Source organism: Protopterus annectens, chromosome 1.part1, assembly GCF_019279795.1.
Source record: "Protopterus annectens isolate FY-2018-M chromosome 1.part1, PAN1.0, whole genome shotgun sequence".
Taxonomy (NCBI): Eukaryota; Metazoa; Chordata; order Ceratodontiformes; family Protopteridae; genus Protopterus; species Protopterus annectens.
Window position 1 is genome coordinate 670625398 of NC_056726.1, and position 18229 is coordinate 670643626.

At 38.4% G+C, this 18229-nt stretch overlaps 1 protein-coding gene across 1 annotated transcript in view; it reads right to left on the bottom strand.

Annotated features, from left to right (window-relative positions):
• The window catches only part of IL11RA (interleukin 11 receptor subunit alpha), a gene marked incomplete in the record, with an annotated part of 3068236 nt that overhangs the window by 602559 nt on the left and 2447448 nt on the right, over positions 1–18229 (bottom strand). Inside the window, 1 exon segment of the mRNA XM_044077548.1 lies at positions 15689–15781. Within this exon segment, the coding sequence (XP_043933483.1) occupies positions 15689–15781 (93 nt within the window).

An 18229-nucleotide genomic window follows, 5' to 3' on the forward strand; every position in this document is an offset into this window, starting at 1 on the left:
ATAGCAAATGGATTTGTCCTTGCACTACTCCTGGCTAACTAATCTAGTCTTTCACCACAACCAGCTTCAATTCTTATCTAACTCACGCATCACTCTAATCACCTTCTATTGATAAAACATCAGCTTGAATACCTTTGCATTATTGCTGCTTACCTTAATGATTTGTACATACTACATCTAAGTAATGGCATAGAATTACTACCTAATATTTATTGACTTGTATTATAATGTTTTGTAACATATTTGTATGCATTTTGTTTTATTCTTCTTGTATTCTATTGTAGTTGGAGCTTTTCTCCCTGGGCCTCCACAGAAAAAGGACATGTGTCCAGTCGGACTTTCCCGGTCAACAAATGTAAAATAAATAAATAAATAAATATAATAGTCAATCCTGCTTTTGGAAAATACTGCACTGGTTATAAACGAATCTCTACTCCTGAGATATAGGTCTGAATTATACTCAAGTCCATCAAAACAAATGAAGCAGATATACCATTTTTAAACAAAGAACATTAACATTTTCCAAAATCATTCTGTCTCAGAGTGAAGTATTTCTGAATTCCTTCAAGCCTGGCAAGATAGTGTAATAAAATAAACTCTCATAATCAATGGAAGAGGAGATCATTTTTTTGCACATCCGGTGGAAAAACTTCTGAATGGCTAGGTCAGTGTAACATATGCACATTCTAAAATAACTGATGTTTGCCTCTTAAAAGTCAAGACTAACAGGAACTACAAGATGTAGGTCTCTAATCTGTAAAAACCTGACAGCTATTCTGATCTTTTTTGTTGCATATTATTCTCAGCCAGCAGTGACATCAAGTCTCTATAGCCAACTCTTTCATATCAAAGCATCTTCCTTGATCCACACAGCTACAAAAGCTCTCCTGATGTGACCTGCACTGAGAGGGTCCCCCCTCAGAGTAAACCATATGCTCAACATGGTAAAAGTAAGCATGCTACATGAAGTAAGAAAGAGCCAAGCCAGGATTTGTCTACCTTCAGTTTTCGGTGTGGATTTTCTGCTTACGTCCTGCCTCCTACAGCATACTAAGTAACATCACCAAGTATAATGTGCAATAGTTGCTGCAAGGAAGTTTGCCACACCTTCAGTTTGCCATGTTCCTCTGCTTTTCCACTCTCTAATGAGACAACTGTTATCTCTGTCAATGAATACTAGTCTCCAGTAGGGAACACAATCTTATGCACAATCCACAATGCAGACACACACTTCATCATTTTGGTCTCCCTTGTTATTGGTGTTTTCCGTTTTCCACTAACCGAGACACTAATCACAAGCCTATGATCACATGGACATAGTCAGTGTTTAACCTCTCTACACCAGAGGTGACAGACAACTCTGTTAAACATTATTTTAAATATCAATCTTATGTGCCTACAGTGTGCTACAATCAACAATAAATCTTACAAAATTTTCTGAATATCATAAATCCATTAGGATACTACTTTTTTTTTTTTTTTTGTAAAAACAGTAGTAGATGATGATAAATCCAGATATTCCAAAACAAATGTAGTACTAAAAACAAGAAGAAATATCGAACCAGTGTTGAGACTAAAGATTACGAATTTAATAATGCAAGCTTCAAAATATTCACATACAATGTTTCATCAGGCAATAAAAAGTCATAATACATTTGTATAACCTATACATACTCTTAAAATCACATGATCTTCACTAATTAACCATTTTTGCTTCTTAAAGCTACAGTCTATTTAACTTGATTACAAAATTCCTTCAGTATAGGTTTAATTCTAATAGTACCATTTCAGCCAGGATAACTATGTGCTCTAGATCTACTGTTCTAGCTATATTCTTAATAAGTGTAATAATATGCCCCCCAATGTGGTTTATCTACAAATTGTAAAACCACAAATTTAAAACTATGTTGTGTATCTGTGTCCATAACATGCTTATATAGGGCATTTTAAACTTTATAGCTCCAAATATCCAATAACTGATCACCTATATGCTCCTTTAATTTTCTTTTCTTTTTCCCTAGGTAAAACACCTGTGAGATGTACAATCTGGCCATATATACAATATTTTTACTGTCACAGTTGGCATATTCTTTTCACATAAATATCCCTTAGACATAAAATTTACTTTCTGTTTATTTTACATACATACACACACAAATATATATATATATATATATATATATATATATATATTTGCAAATATATTTTGTTCTTGGATAAATTACTTTTCCATAACTTTTCCTGTTACTAATAGTCTTTATCTTTTCCTTATAACATAATTTATTTTTAATAGTGTGAAATGTCTAAAAACCAAAATTCGGACCCTCATTCTCTAATTCCTTTAACTGGGGAATATTACCCAAGATTTGCCAGTGCTTTCTAATAATTACTTTTACTTCCTCTGTTCTTCTACCATGTGTTAACATGCATCTTAGATGCTTCAAACCTTCAGCATCATTTCTATGCTCTACTTTGTCTGAAAATATAGGTCTTGCCCCACCATCTCTATTCCTCCTAATACTAGTCATACAATCTTGTAACTTACTGGGGTTGTCACCTCTGTCTATAAAGTCATTAACAAAGTCATGTAACTGTCTCTCCATGTTTCCATCCTGAGTATTCAGCTTGGCCACTCATAACATTTGTCCCTTTATGATGTTGTCAAAAATAAAAGGGGTGCTTTCTTACAGAGCAAAGGCTCTATTTGTCCTGACTCTATCTTCTTAACAGTGTTATCTAAAAAGTCTATGCTATAGTAGTGTATTTCTTTCTTAAAAGTAAAAAAAAAAAATCTACAGTACTGTGTAAGTATGTAATAATCTAGTGGCAATGGTGTTCCTTTCCATATAATAAATATGTTGTCCACAAAAAGTAAGTTGGTTTAAAAGCACATTGTCTGAGAGTATATATACATTCTTTCTCCCATATATTCATAAGTGTATTTGCATAGGTATTAGCTACCGGTGTACCCATAGCTATACTTTTTTCTTGTCTATAATATTTATCCTGAAAAATAAAAACATTATTGGTCAACACAAGATTCAGCAAATCACATATTACACGGATATTCATGTGTGTAAACGTTACATTATTGCTAATCAGTTTCCTAACCGATGTGCATGTGATTCAGTCCATCCATCCATTCACAACCCACTTTTTCTCATTTTTGTATATGGGGTTGGGGTGTCACTTCAACTGTGACAATCTATAGCCATTGTTTACACCAACAGGTGGCTAGCCTTGCCGCTGTAGTTCTTCCACACCACACACTCGCATGTACACTCACACATATGGCTAATAGTAATAATAATAATAATAAAAACAATAATAATTATCCTAGTTCTTAACCAGGTAGATCCAATGGGCACACAGTCCCCTTTCAGGGGTGACCTAGGAGCAATGTCCCAGTTTAATAAATACTTCACTGAGACAATCCAGGCCCTAGCCAATAACCAACTTAATACCAGTCTCCCTACCTCAACAAATATACCAACTGCACATGAACCACGAGAGCCACAAAACAATAACTCCCACTTTACCTTTCAGCCAGTGTCAATCAAAACTATTCAAAAACTCCTCTAAAAACTCAAACCCACCACCCTGGCTGCTGCTAACCTACCCGCAGAATACCTCCAAATAGATGCAGCAGCTATGGCCTACCCTGTTGCAATCCTCATCAACAGACCTCTCTCCAACCACAAAGTACCCCATATATGGAAATCCTCCCATATCACACCACTACACAAAGGAGATAACTCCTTTGAACTCAACAACTATTGTCCTATTGCTATTTTATCACACTTATCAAAAATCCTAGAACGGGTCATTCACATGCAACTCATGGATTACCTTCAAAAAAACAATGTGCTATCCAAAAAACAGCATGGCTTTAGACCCTTTCCTAGTACCATCACCTCACGTATGGCATTCACTAATACCATAAAGCAACACAGAAACAATGGACAACTAGTCTCTGCCATATTCTTAAATTTATCTAAAGTGTTTGATATGGTAAACCGCAATAAACTCCTCCATACACTATCTACCCTAAACCTCAGTTTATCCTCCATCACATGGTTTAAGAGCCATCTATCAGGTCAGCAACAAGCAGTGAAATGGCAGAACCAAATATCCTCTCTACTATCAGTATCCATAGGAGTCCCTCAAGGCTCCATCCTAGGCCCATTACTCTTCACTCTATTCATATTCACCAATCAATTCTCATCCTCCACACCAAAGGCCACAATAATTAAATATGCAGATGACACCACAATCATATGTGCCGCCCCAACACTTGAGCACCTCCACTCCCTAACATAAGAATGCTTCTCACTAGCTGAAATCTGGTTCACTTACCATCAGCTTATTCTAAACCAGCTAAAACTAAATTACTACTCTTCACCTCTTATAGAACCTCCCCCCCAAACAGACAGCTTTACTATCACCTCTAATAACAAAACTGCTATTACCCCAACTACCCACACCAAACTTTTAGTTGTGGAAATAGATAACCACCTAAGATTTGACTTGCATATTGTCCAAACTATAAAGGAAGTTCACAAAAAACTGGGACTGCTCTATCGCAACAAGCAATTTCTTTCCAAGCTCTCCAAAACCACAACAGCCAGGACACATCTACTATCCACCCTTCCTCTATGCATCCCCAGTATTAACTAACCTCAGTAAATCCGAACTACAAAAACTTGAATCCTGCTACAAGATAGCTAAATTTACAACAGAATCATCACATAGAACACATTACTGTGAATCTCTCAGAAAACGAAACTGGTTGGAGTTCCCTCAACTACTTCAACTCAATCAACTGTCACTAGCACACAAGTTATACTACCACTCAGAAAAAATCCCAGCCCTCCAAAATCTTATACATCCTCACACCATAGCAAGAACCTTGAGATCAAGCACCTTTAACCTCCTTGAAGTTACCAAACATAACAACGAGGCAGGAAAATCTCCCTTTAGCTTCTACATTTCCAAACTCTGGAACTCCCTGCCTGCCCACCTATCATCAAATAATTCAACGACACAATTTAACAAACTACTAAAAAGCCACCTTAAGAATAACTGGCTATGCTCCTGTCTCACCCCTGGGTAAAGACAGACATACAAGCAATATCTATATTCACTGGCAAACGTCAAGTCTAGTTTCTCACCCTGTCTCTGGTCCAAATGTATGTAACTGTCTGCACTGATAAGCACATACTGCATCATAATGTATCTATGAGCCTGCTACGAACTGTATATATGCTATGTGTATAAGTCTGCAATTTACTGCATGAATTAAGTGTATATAAGTCTTACAATATACTGTATGCTTAAAGACTAGATACCTCTGACTGTATATCTTACTATGAGCCTATGCTTACTGGCCTATATTTACTAATGTTATCACACCAGTTTTGTATGTTAATGCCACTGTTCTTAATAACTTGTTACTGTATGGAAATGGAGCTTTTCTCCACGGGCCTCCGCTGAAAATGGGCATGTGTCCAGTCGGACTTCCTGGTCAACAAATGTAAAATAAAATAAATAAATAAAAGTGACTTGCTAAAGATGACACAGGAGGCAATGAGGGCTGACAGAATCAAACCCTGTACCACAGGAACTACAGTTCACAATGGCAAGCCCTGTCCCTGCATTCTATGTTTTACGGATTCCTGGGGAGTGATCTGTGTCTTGTTTACTGTACTGTGCCATCAGAGATATAGTAATCCTTGACACCCTATATCTCAGTACAGTAGAGAGTCGATTACCCACATTAATTGGGACCTAGGGTAGTTTGGATAATCAAATTGTTCAGATAACCAAACATATAACTGAACTGGGTAAAAAAACTTCTACAATCTTTTTTTTCTGCAAGCAGGAATACACTTTTCAACCATTCAGTGATTCCAGTGGGCAATAAAGAATATTTTTCATACACGAGCTGGCTACAAGCTCAAAAAACATGTTCAGGCAAATACATATAATGTTTACATTTTCAGACTTTATGGATTTTTCCCACCTGAAAAGTTTGGAAGGTTGGTACTGACAACTGACTTGATAAGCGACTTTCTACTGTATGTCAAATAACTCAGCTAACACTCAAACAAGAGATATGAAACTTCATCAGCAAATAAAAAGAAAGTGTTGAAAAGATAGAGTCAACAGCCATCACTACTCTATCCTCTGCAATAAACTTCTTTTGCAGGTAACTCATTCCCTCTGGTACAGTTCTTTTGAATGTGCACCTTTAACTCCCAGTGGGTGTGACTTGAGCCTTTAAAAAATGAAGTTATCAGCTTACAGTTCAAATATTCTTATCTCTGGAACTGAAAGTGCTAAAAGAAAACTGTAAATGGCAAACTATTTGGAATATATTAGTCTTGACATTAGTGGCATTCATTCAATTTGATGCTTTAAATGGATTTTATAAGCCAAAATAAAGGCTATGAATATTAATTTTGCAATGTTGTATAAAAAGATTATGATATCTCAGTAACCATTCAAGCAAAATTAGGAAGTGCAACACCCATCAGGATAAAAGCACTCTCATTAAACTAAACAAACAACTCGGAGGACAAATAAAGTCTATCAAAGCCAAATCTGAAGTAAGTTTGGCCTCCCAGGCCAAGGACAACCACAAAGCATTCTTGAGCTATGTCTGCAATTTCAAAGGCAACACGCAACTGTGTGCAGAGCTCACTGTAAATGGAGCCACCTATACTGAGCAAGAAGATATAGCAAACCTACTGGCTGATCAATTTAGCTCCAGCTTTACTCCTCTCTTCTCCTCAACCTTCCCTCAGGAAATATCAAATACAACTCCCCCCCTACCATCACTAGGGAACAGGTCCTTAATGTGCTCTCTAAGACTAAGAACACTGAATCAATGGGCCCAGACAACATCCCAGGATGCCTTCTAAATAGCATGAAACATGACCTATCAGGGCCTCTGGAATTACTATTTAACTGTAGCCTCCAAACACACTTTGTGCCTCATGAATGAAGAAAGGCTACAGTCATCCCTGTGCGCAAAGGTGGCCCATCTACAGACCCTGGAAACTACAGACCCATAAGTCTCAATAGTCTTATAAGTAAAGCCATGGAAAGAATTATCATGGAGATGATCAACAGAGATACAGTAAACCTCCAGACACTGGACCCAACCCAGTCTGGTTTAATCAACGGCAGATCATGCCTATTCAACCTGGTGGACTTCTTTGAGAAGGTCACCAAAGCAATGGATGAGGGCAAAATCATGCACACTGCCTACCTTTACCTGGCCAAGGCATTTAACAACACAATACTCCACTTGGCCATTGTTGACAAACTCAGGAGGTTAGGTACAAACCCGTATGTCACCCGGTGGATAGCCAACCGGCTTGCAGACAGGACCCAGGAAGTTAGAACTGGGGAGTCCACCTCTACAAAGAGGCCAGTCACAAGTGGAATCCCTCAGGGATCAGTCTTTGGACCGCTCCTTTTTGACATTTACTTCTCAGAAGTCAAGGCCAATGTCAGTGTTCTCTGGCTGACTAAATTTGCAGATGATTGCAAATTAGGAGCTGTCGTTGAATCTCACATTGACACAAATGTTCTCCTGGATTAGCTGACACAGACGAACTGGTGTCAGAGTCATGGACTAAAACTAAATGCCAAGAAATGCACAATAGTATCCTTTGGGAAGTCATCCATCCCTGGTAGCTATCATATTGACAACACACCACTTAGAGAAGACCCAGTAGTCATGAACTTAGGGACAAACATAGATAGTAATCTGGTCTTTGATCACCATGTGTCTACAGTGGTGAGGAAATCATTCTATGTTGCACAACGTATAAACAAAGGTATGGCATCTAAGTCCAAGGAAGTCACTGTTCCATTGTATTTAGCATTCATCAGACCTATCATTGAAAACAATTGCCCCCTTTGGTATGTACCTAACCAGGCATGTCCAACAAACGGAATGTCCACAGAGGTTCCTCACTAAAAGAACACAGGGTGTAAGTAATATGTCCTATGCAGACTGCCTCAAGGCCTTATCCCTGTATTCCATCTCCTACAAGCTTTTGAGGGGAGATCTATGCATGGCATACAGGGCATTGTCAAACCCCACTCTGATGGACTTCCTGCATATCCACAAAACAAACAGTACCAGAATTACCCATTGTAAAGACTTAAACCTTGCCTGTGATATAAATAGCACCTGCTGAAGAGAGAGGGATGTATCCCACAGACTACCCAGTCTATGGAACAGGCTCCCACCCATGTGAATCAGAGTTCCTCCCTAATCCAATTCAAGTGCAACTTGGACAACTGGATGGGAAACTGGAAATTCATCCTTGGTTTGGCACCTATGTCTCTGATGCAAACATGTAACCTGTAAATGGTTCATTTCCTAGGCCCATGCTTTCATTTATCAAAGGTATCAGAACTTGTCAGAAATTTGGGATGTGTGGCTAGGCTTAAAAAGACCCTTGTGGTCATTAGCCTAGTAAAACCTATAAGACATATACTGACAGAAGGATTTTCTTCATATACCTGTGAGCTTTCATATGAGGTTATGCAGTTCTGTCTGTGTTACCTGAATGATAAGATATTTAGAGAAATATGAAAAGTATTACAATACAAATAAACAGTATACAAATAATATTCAATATCTCTTTAGCTGTATTAGACAAAAGTCAAATATCAATACCATTGTGTTTACCATCATGTATGCGTCAAGATAAAACCATCTGATACCTTGTACAGTGCAATGAAAAAGTATTTGCCCCCTTCCTGATTTCTTATTCTTTTTTGCATGTTTGTCACACTTAAATGTTTCAGATCATCAGACAAATGTAAATATTAGACAAAGATAACCCAAGTAAACACAAAATGCAGTTTTTAAGTGATGATTTTATTTATTAAGGAAAAAAAACTATCTAAACCTACATGGCCCTATGTGAAAAACTAATTGGCCCCTAAACCTAATAACTGGTTGTGCCACCCTTAGCAGCAAAAACTGCAATCAAGTGTTTGCGATAACTGGTAATGAGTCTTTCACATCGCTGTTGAGGAATTTTGGCCCATTCTTCTTTGCAGAATTGTTTTAATTCAGCCATATTGGAGGGTTTCCAAGCATGAACCACCTTTTTAAGGTCATTCCACAGCATCTCAATTGGATTCAAGTCTGAACTTTGACTAGGCCACTCCAAATCCTTCATTTTGTTTTTTTAAGCCATTCAGAGGTGGACATGCTGGTGTGTTTTGGATAATTGTCCTGCTTCAGAACCCAAGTGCACTTCAGCTTGAGATCACGAACTGATGGCCGGACATTCTTCTTCAGGATTTTTTGGTAGAGAGCAGAATTCATGGTTCCATCAATCACAGCAAGTCATCCAGGTCCAGAAGCAGCAAAGCAGCCCCAGACCATCACACTACCACCACCATGTCTGACTGTTGGCATGATGTTCTTTTTCTGAAACGTTGGTGTTACTTTTACGCCAGATTAACGGGACGCACACCTCCCAAAAAGTTCAACTTTTGTTTTGTCAGTCCACAGAATATTTTCCCAAAAGTCATCAAGATGTTTTTTAGCAAAAGTGAGATGAGCCTTTAGGGTCTTTTTGGTCAGCAGTTGTTTTCACCTTGGAACTCTTCCATGCATGCTATTTTTGCCCAGTCTCTTTCTTATGGTTGAGTCATGAACACTGACCTTAACTGAGGCAAGTGAGGCCTGCAGTTCTTTAGACGTTGTTCTGGGTTCTTTTGTGACCTCTTGGATGAGTCGTCGCTGCGCTCTTAAAGTAATTTTTGTAGGCTGGCCACTCCTGGGAAGGTTCACCACTGTTCCATGTTTTCTCCATTTGTGGAGTTCCAAAGCTTTAGAAATGGCTTTGTAACCTTTACCAGACTGATAGATGTCAATTACTTTGTTTCTCATCTGTTCCGGAATTTTTGGCCTACTTCACTTTGTCTGACAGGTTCTATTTAAGTGATTTCTTGATTCAGCAGGTCTGGCAGTAATCAGGCCTGGGTGTGGCTAGTGAAATTGAACTCAACTTTCCCAAAAATGTGATTAATCACAGTTACTTCATGATTTAACAAGGTGGGAAATTACATTTTCACATAGGGCCATGTAGGTTTGGATAGTTTTTTTTTAACTTAATAAATAAAATCATCACTTAAAAACTGCATTTTATGTTTACTTGGGTTATCATTGTCTACTATTTGTTTAATATTTAAATTTGTTTGATGATCTGAAACATTTAAGTGTGACAAACATGCAAAAAAATAAGAAATCAGGAAGGGGCAAATACTTTTTCATTGCACTGTATGTAGCATGGTTTTGGAATTATATAAACAAGCAATATCTGATACCTGGAGGTGCACTCCGTAAATATCTTTCTTCAAACTAAACCTTGACTACTGAATGGGTAGTCTCATATTTAGCCCAAGATTACATGATACCACCCTCCTTGAGAATGAGAAAGGAGGTAAAGCTCAGGGAGCAGGTTATTGACAAGGCATACATGGTAATTAGAAATAGCCATGAAACTCCTATGAATTAAGTGTCAAGTTCACTAAACCTCTGTTGTTTCTATAAATAATCACAGCACCTCTTCAAGTTCTTTCACACGGCTTATATAAAGGCTAGAAAATGAAGTAATGTATTCATTAATGGTTTGCAAAGTGGTGCACTGATCTCTCTGCAGTGACTAGAAATGTCCTTTAGAATATGTTAGGCTACAAAATATGCTTTCTTAACTTCCCTGATACTTGCATATTAGTCAGTGTTTAATCTGTCTACCACTATCCCAAGATCTAAGGGTCCCATTCTGGAACAAAAGAACTCTTCCCTAGCCACTGAATTCTGCCTGCTCACAGGGAAGCCACATAAGAATACTGTTTGTTCCAAAGTACAAACAGAGTAAATTCTGGGGAATTAACTGCAATGCCCCTCAGAAAAGTAGGCATGTATGAGCTTGTTTTAGTAGTTCTAACATGGATAACATTGATGAGGGACTGAAGACACTATAGTACACAACCCACAAGGTTGCTACACAGGGTTTCTGTCTTTAGTGACTCTCCTGCTTGGTAGATGACATCTCTTGCTATGTAACAGGACCTCCTCCTGACTTAAAATGTAATGTGAGACAGCCTTGTACGAAGACTCAGATGGAGGAGAATCTCATTGTCTGGTATTCAACACCCTTACCCTCTCACATCACTGGGGGACTGACTCACTATCACACAAGGAAACCCTGCTGATGTCTAAGGTAGGTATCCTCCATAGCAACCATAAGTAAGCTGAGGTACACATAAATGCTTTTTCACTTTTAGGTAGCTAGGTTGAAGTGCTGGTACTTGCTTCAAGGACCACGGTCACACAACAGGGTGAAGTGCAAAGATATTTACAACATTTGAAAAAGTTAGGTATTATTACTTAATAATGATTTTATGACCAATATTTGAACTATGCTGGTGGCAAAAAAGAACAGAGTGGGATAACTATTTGTTCTCCCAAAGTGTGAAGCCACAGCCTACTGTATCAGAGGTATTTAACCCTCCCCAGGCATAAGAATGACATAAATTCAGCAATGTACAAATTTGTGCAAACTAGAAGTGGAAATACAATTAAGAAATGCAGATCACTTATTTTATTAGTCAGCATCTTAGTTTCATTTGGACAAAATACAAATTTTACTCTAGTCAATGTACACAGGACCACTGAAGGTTTTCTCCATAGGTGTGTATCCCCTCCGGATGTCTGCTTCTATTTGTAACTGATTGTTAGTACAAAGGATTAAGGATCTTGTATGTTAATGAGCGGATTCCTGTAGACAAAGGTACAGGGTTATTGCCTTCCATCTTAATTTGCCTACTGTGCGACTCTGAACAAGTCACTTTATCGAACAGTGGGCATACCTCGGGCGGCACGATGCCAGGGCACTTCTATGGGCTAGGCTTGTAAAGGCTCCAGGGCCATTAGCCTAGTACACACCTATGAACCTCGTTAACAAATGAATAAAATAAATAAACTAAACACAACTCAATGGATCAACTTTGTGCAGAAGAGATTTTTCAGAGGGCAGTTAGCCTGCTGTTGAATTTCTTGCAAGATTTATCCAAAGTCCATGTACTATTTGATAGACATGGAGAGCCTGACACCACCTCATTATCCATGTGCATATGGATAAAAACTCATAAGACTTAGCAATCTCAGATGACGGGAAGATGAACCAGGATTCTTATGTGATTGGTGGTTCTATCTTTTCTTCTTAGAAGAGTGCTACTGGAAAAGAAATCTGGACATGAAGCTAATAGCAGGAAATATATTTGATCCCTGTAGTATTTTTGGTTGCAGTGCACCTACAGACAAGTGGGTCGATGAATGTGAATTAGGAGGTAGATTAATTTGGAAATTTATAGAGTACAGAACTTATAAAGGTTGGGGACTGATGCTGATGCAAGTTCAGGCATGGAAACCTGCAAAAGTGAAAGTAAAAGTCCTGTGTTAGTTGAGGGGAGAGTAACACAAGGACCTCTTGCACTGTTGAAATGGTGGGAGGGTGGCCTAATGGTTAAGGTGTTTGCCTTACAAACACAAGGTGCAGGGTTTGAGTCTCACAAGGGATAATTGGCTAGGCTTAAAATGGCTCGCAAGGGCAGTTAGCTTAGTACTAACCTATGTAACATCAGTATATCATGTTCTGTTGGGTGAACTGAGCACACAGGACTGGGAAGAGTACAATCACTGTCAGAAGTAGACAGTTGCAAACATCAAAACACTGGCACCTTTAAACACCAACCGTGGTGAACGGATAGTGGGTGTCCAATGAAACCCTACAGTACTATTTGATATATTGGCTGGTTAAGCTTGAAAGACAATGAATGCAGGAAATCAGACCTGCATAATACATCATCCTATATCCTAGCCAATGAAAATAAAAGCTCATGAGGAAAAAAGGAAAAGACTGACTGATGCTTAACGTCTAGAACTCTAAGTACTTCCAAGGCTAAGCAAACATGCCAACATGTGGTGAAAGAACTTTTAAGAATCTAGCATGTCTGTAGGACTTATGAACCATACAAAGTGCTTAGAATCCAGACTCTGTCACCACTGAGTTCTTTGATGATCAGGCAAAGACCTGGATTGATGATGGCAACCTGCAAGGACACCTGCAAGTTCACTTGTACAAGTCTTGCAAAGAGGAAGTTTTTAGATCTCTGACCCTCCTTTTTCTCCAATCCTGATAGAGGAAGAAATCTACTTGTGTGCAAGATGTTGGTGATGATTTATCTCATATCTTTTTTCTTCTGTTACTGCCATGAGATGGGAACCCAGTCTGGAAGGGATGGCAGAGCTCAGCTCCATTTACGTCAGTTACCAGCCAGAAAGAAGTTTTAAAATACCATTGGATAATATTTTGGTCACTGCACTGAAATTATGACAAAAATATCAATTTTTATTACTGTGCTTGGGTCTGAAGGGGGAGCAAATAAAGTGTACAATTGTTTACTGAACAGACCTAATAGCCTGTAAGACACCAGTTCCACGACTGACACCAAAAGAGACAGAGAGACAGGTATGTCTCTCAGAGGCCACCCCGTCTCTGAAATAGACTTCCTATACATGTCAAACAGAGTACCTAGCTGACCCTCTTCAAGTGCAAACTTGATGAGTGGATTGGAAACCACAAATTTGTCCCAGGGATTCCACCTTTGTCCATCACTGACAGGGATGAAAAGTGCTGATTAAGGTTTCTTTTTTGGGGATAAACTCTTTGCTAGGCTTGTAAAGGTCCCAAAGCCATTAGCTTAGTAGCCTCCTATGAAAAGAAAAAGACTAATCTTTAATAAAAAGAAGAAATGGAAGCTGGGCTTTTATTTCAAACATTTGTCCAGCTGAAAATGGTAGATCAGAACCATAGGAATGGAAAGAATACCTACCTGTAAGTTCAATAAAACAGTCCAAGCTATCTCGGGAGAAAAAGTTGTCCATATATCCTAACACCTGCAAGAGAGTAGTAGAAGTACTACTGTACTACGATAATGAAGTAAGACTCTTGCTAAATTTCAACCACCATGCATTAAAAATGTGACCTACACAAAAGTTAATATGTTTAGAGTGAATGTCATACGTTAGCCATGTTACAACTGAAGCATATTCCCAGGGTACAACAGCAAGCGTGCATCCTTGGAGGCAGAATGACACTTGACCATACTGGTGTACCCTAGCACAGTAAACCCAGCAATGTATTTCTGATTACACAGACATCCCCTGTTCTAAACATTCTATTATACAATAACCCCCCATTAATATTCAAAAACGTGCACACTGATTGGTCAGCGTGCACATTGTAAATCAGAGTTATAGTACTGGAAAAAGGTCTGGTCACCCGGAATTTTTCCATTACTATAACTCTTTTTTTTTTACAGCAACGGAGAATGCAAGATCTCCATTGCTTCACACTGTCTCGCTATATTAAATGAGTTTAACATAGCGAGACAGTTTGTAAAAAGCAACGGAGATCTTGCTTTCTCCGTTGCTTTTTTCAAAACTATCTCGCTATGTTAAATGGGTTTAACACAGCGAGACAGCTTTAAAAAAAGCAATGGAGATTCTCCGCTGCTTTTTTTAAAGCTGTCTCGCTATGTTAAACCCATTTAACATAGCAAAACAGTTTGTAAAAAGCAACAGAGATCTTGCTTTCTCCATTGCTTTTGCCCACAGCTCTGATGTACTGCGTAGGCATATGCATGCTCAGTACATCAGAACTGCCGCAGAATACCAGACAGCTGCGGAAGGGCAGCAAGGAGGCATTATAATTATACAATGCCATTATTTTAGAAAAGTAATTTTTTTTTTCCTTAAATAATGTCATTGTATAATAGCAATAACCCACTTCTGGGTGTGGGTAATGCTGGATTTACCCATGGTTGGCTTTGTTTGGCCACTTGGGCTTCGCCCTCGTGACCAAACCACACCAACAGTGGGTAAATCCAGCATTATCCACACCCAGGCGTGGGTTATTGCTATAGTATGTTGCACATTTATGTCGTGCTTCTCTTCAGGGGTCACTCTCTAAAGCCTGGCAATGCAGACATATTACACATTTTAATTCTAGCACATTTTTCCAAAATTATTACAAGCAAACCCAGAGCTGTTAGACATGCTCCACGTAAAGAAATCCCAATCCCTCCGAGCTACATGCTCTAGGGTCCTAAACCTTGTCACTACAATAAACAGAACATGCTGGAGGGATAGATTCCTGTCCCAGAGACTTCCCATACTCTGGAACAAACTACCTATCTATATCAAACAAAACTCCGCATTACCACTCTTCAAGAAAAAATTTAATGATTGGATGGGAGATAGGAAATTCTCCCTGGGGATCACTTCTGTGGCTCTGCTTGACAGGGGCACAGGAAAATAATTTTCTTGGGTGGCAAAAGCCAGGGTACCATTTGGCTAGGCTTATATAGACCCTAAGGCCAATAGCCTAGTACCTACCTATGAACCTTTATTGGCTGACTGGAAATTAGAATATACTCAAGAACATTAACCAGACAAGTTGCATTAAATGTGTAATAAAATCAGAATGTTTTGGTAGAATCAAGATACTGCACATTATTTCTTTTACAAGTCTGAAAAGCAAACATTAGAAAACAATCATTGCTACACCATAGTTATACATACCTGAAGAACTTAAGGTTGAAGACAGTGAAAATTCTGTCATCTGAGTAACTGTGCTTTCAGCTGAAGTCTCTTCAGTTGGTGTTATAGTGGGTTCTGTAAAGGTTCAAAACAAAAACTGAAAATGGCACTACAGAAGAAATTTCAATACTTTGTGCATATAAACACTTAATTAAATACAAACTCTTCTGTCTGCACTTTTAATTAAGTCTGTAAAATCTACAATTCAGATGGCACAAAAGGTTAAGAAAGGTCTATGAGGTTATATAACCTGACAAAAAGATAAAATGGACTAGCTAAATTAACAGAGGAATTTGACATTTTGTAAGGACTCAGAATTGTATCTTCAAAGCTATCTGATCAGAACTCAAGACTGCAGTGTATCTCATTATGTGAGACTAATGCCCAAAGAAATGTGTCACTAAACTCAAGGATAGTAATCCAAGACATCAGGCAACAATGTTGAAGTAACACCTTGGGGCATTCAGAAACGAGTGACACTATGTGAAGAGCTACTTATAAAAGTTCTTTTTTTTTTTTTTTTTTTTTTTTTTAACTTTTCTAACCTCATGGAATGTGGCTACATATATATCCAGACAAATTAGCCACATTCTGTGAAACTAGAAGAAAAAACAACCCACCAGGTATGTTGAGTAGTCTGTCGGTAAAGCAAATAGCTCAGTTTGTCAACATTGTGAGATGAACTGTAATACATTAAATGACTTTTTTTGTTTTGTTAATGAAAAGTAAAATCGCTGTAGGAGAATTGTATCAAATAAAAAAATTGGGCAAACAGCTGTTTAATGATAAAAAAAAAAAACTGATTGTATGCCCCAGTTCAGTAATGTGTAACATGGGAAAGAAATATGCAGAATGGTATACAAGTTAATTTGCATCTGTAAAATGTATTACAAAGAAAACAAATCCTTGCCTCATAAATTTTAGTGTACTTTTGAAAAAAAAGCTTCATGCTTCTTGGCAGCTGTTGAGCTAAGACACATGATAACGCCTTATTTGGACACTACTCAGTGAATCTTACCCTTCTTTTCTTAAACATATTCATGTGGAAACAAAAACGTACCTTACAAAATCTGAATCAAAGCAACAGCCAAAGGAAATCCTCTTTGGGTATCAGTAGAGGCAGATGGTTAATTCAAGTCAACCAATTAAGGAAGTTAATGTAAATGTGCTAGCTGAAGCATAAACTCGGGTACTGAGCTTAAACCTCATCACTGCCTGGACTCTGAAAATTCTGTGTTGGACATAAAAGCAAGACAGAGACAGCAACAGCAAGTGTAGTATAAATTTTAGTCAGAAGCAGGACGTTTCTAGCCCAGATGTTATACAGACTGTTCTGAATAATTTATGTTTAGAAGAACAACAATGTTTTATCTGTCATTTCATTCTCACATTCTGTATTATTTGCATATTTACTTGGAAAGCATCTGAGTTTGTTAAAATTCAACACTCCTGCCAATCTGAGTTCACAGCAACCTATGTGGAACTGTACATAGAGACCCTTGTACAACCATGTAAATGGCTGTACAGAAGCTGCTGTACCTACTACAAAGTAAGCCCTAAACAAACTCTAACAACAAACTGCACAAGTGGAATCCTAACCTTAACAGGGTATATAACAAAAAGAAAAACATCATGACTAACATCAGGAACGGCCATTTCCATAATGACAGGAGCTCTAAACTAAACAGGAAATGAAGAGGACTAATTAAATCCAACAAGGCCAATTATGAGATCAAGATAGCCTCACAGGCTAAAGCAACCACAAGGCCTTCTACAGCTATGTCCAAAACCTCAAAGGCAGCATACATCAGTGTGCTAGACTGGTGGTTAATGATGCCACCTTGTCTGAGCATAGTGACACAGCAAATTTGCTGGCTGACAAATTCAGTTCAAACTTTAACCCTCCATCTCCTACATGAAATACCTAGCATATCCCCCCAGCTATTACCAGGGAGTAGGTCTTGGTGGGGCTCGCTATGCCAAAAAATCAGCCTCAATAGGCCATGCAATATCCTAGGATGCCTCCCAAATAGCTTGAAGCATGCCCTATCAGGACTACTTGGGTCACTTTTCAACTATATCCTCAAATCAGACTTTGTACCATGAGAATGGAAAACTGCAAACAGTTATCTCACTTCTCAAAGGGAGGCCATCAAACAACCCTGTAAACTATAGACCTAGTAGTCTGACTAGTCTTATATGCAAAGCCATGGCATGAATTATCATGGAAATGATCAACAAAGATAGGCAATTTTCAGACACTGTACCCATCCCAGTCTGGCTTTGTCAAAGGATCACCAAGGAAAAGGATGAAGGGAAAACGGTGTATACTGTCTAAAGGACCTGGCTCGAATAGAACTGCTACACTAAGAGCTTTCATCCCGTAACATAATATTTTATTAAAGTTTTTTACTTTTATTGATTTTGTCATTGATTCTGCTATAGGTATTACTTACTGAACTGGCCGTTTGGTTGCTGAAAGAGTGCTTTGGCTTGCACATCCCCCTGGAATCTACAATTTTT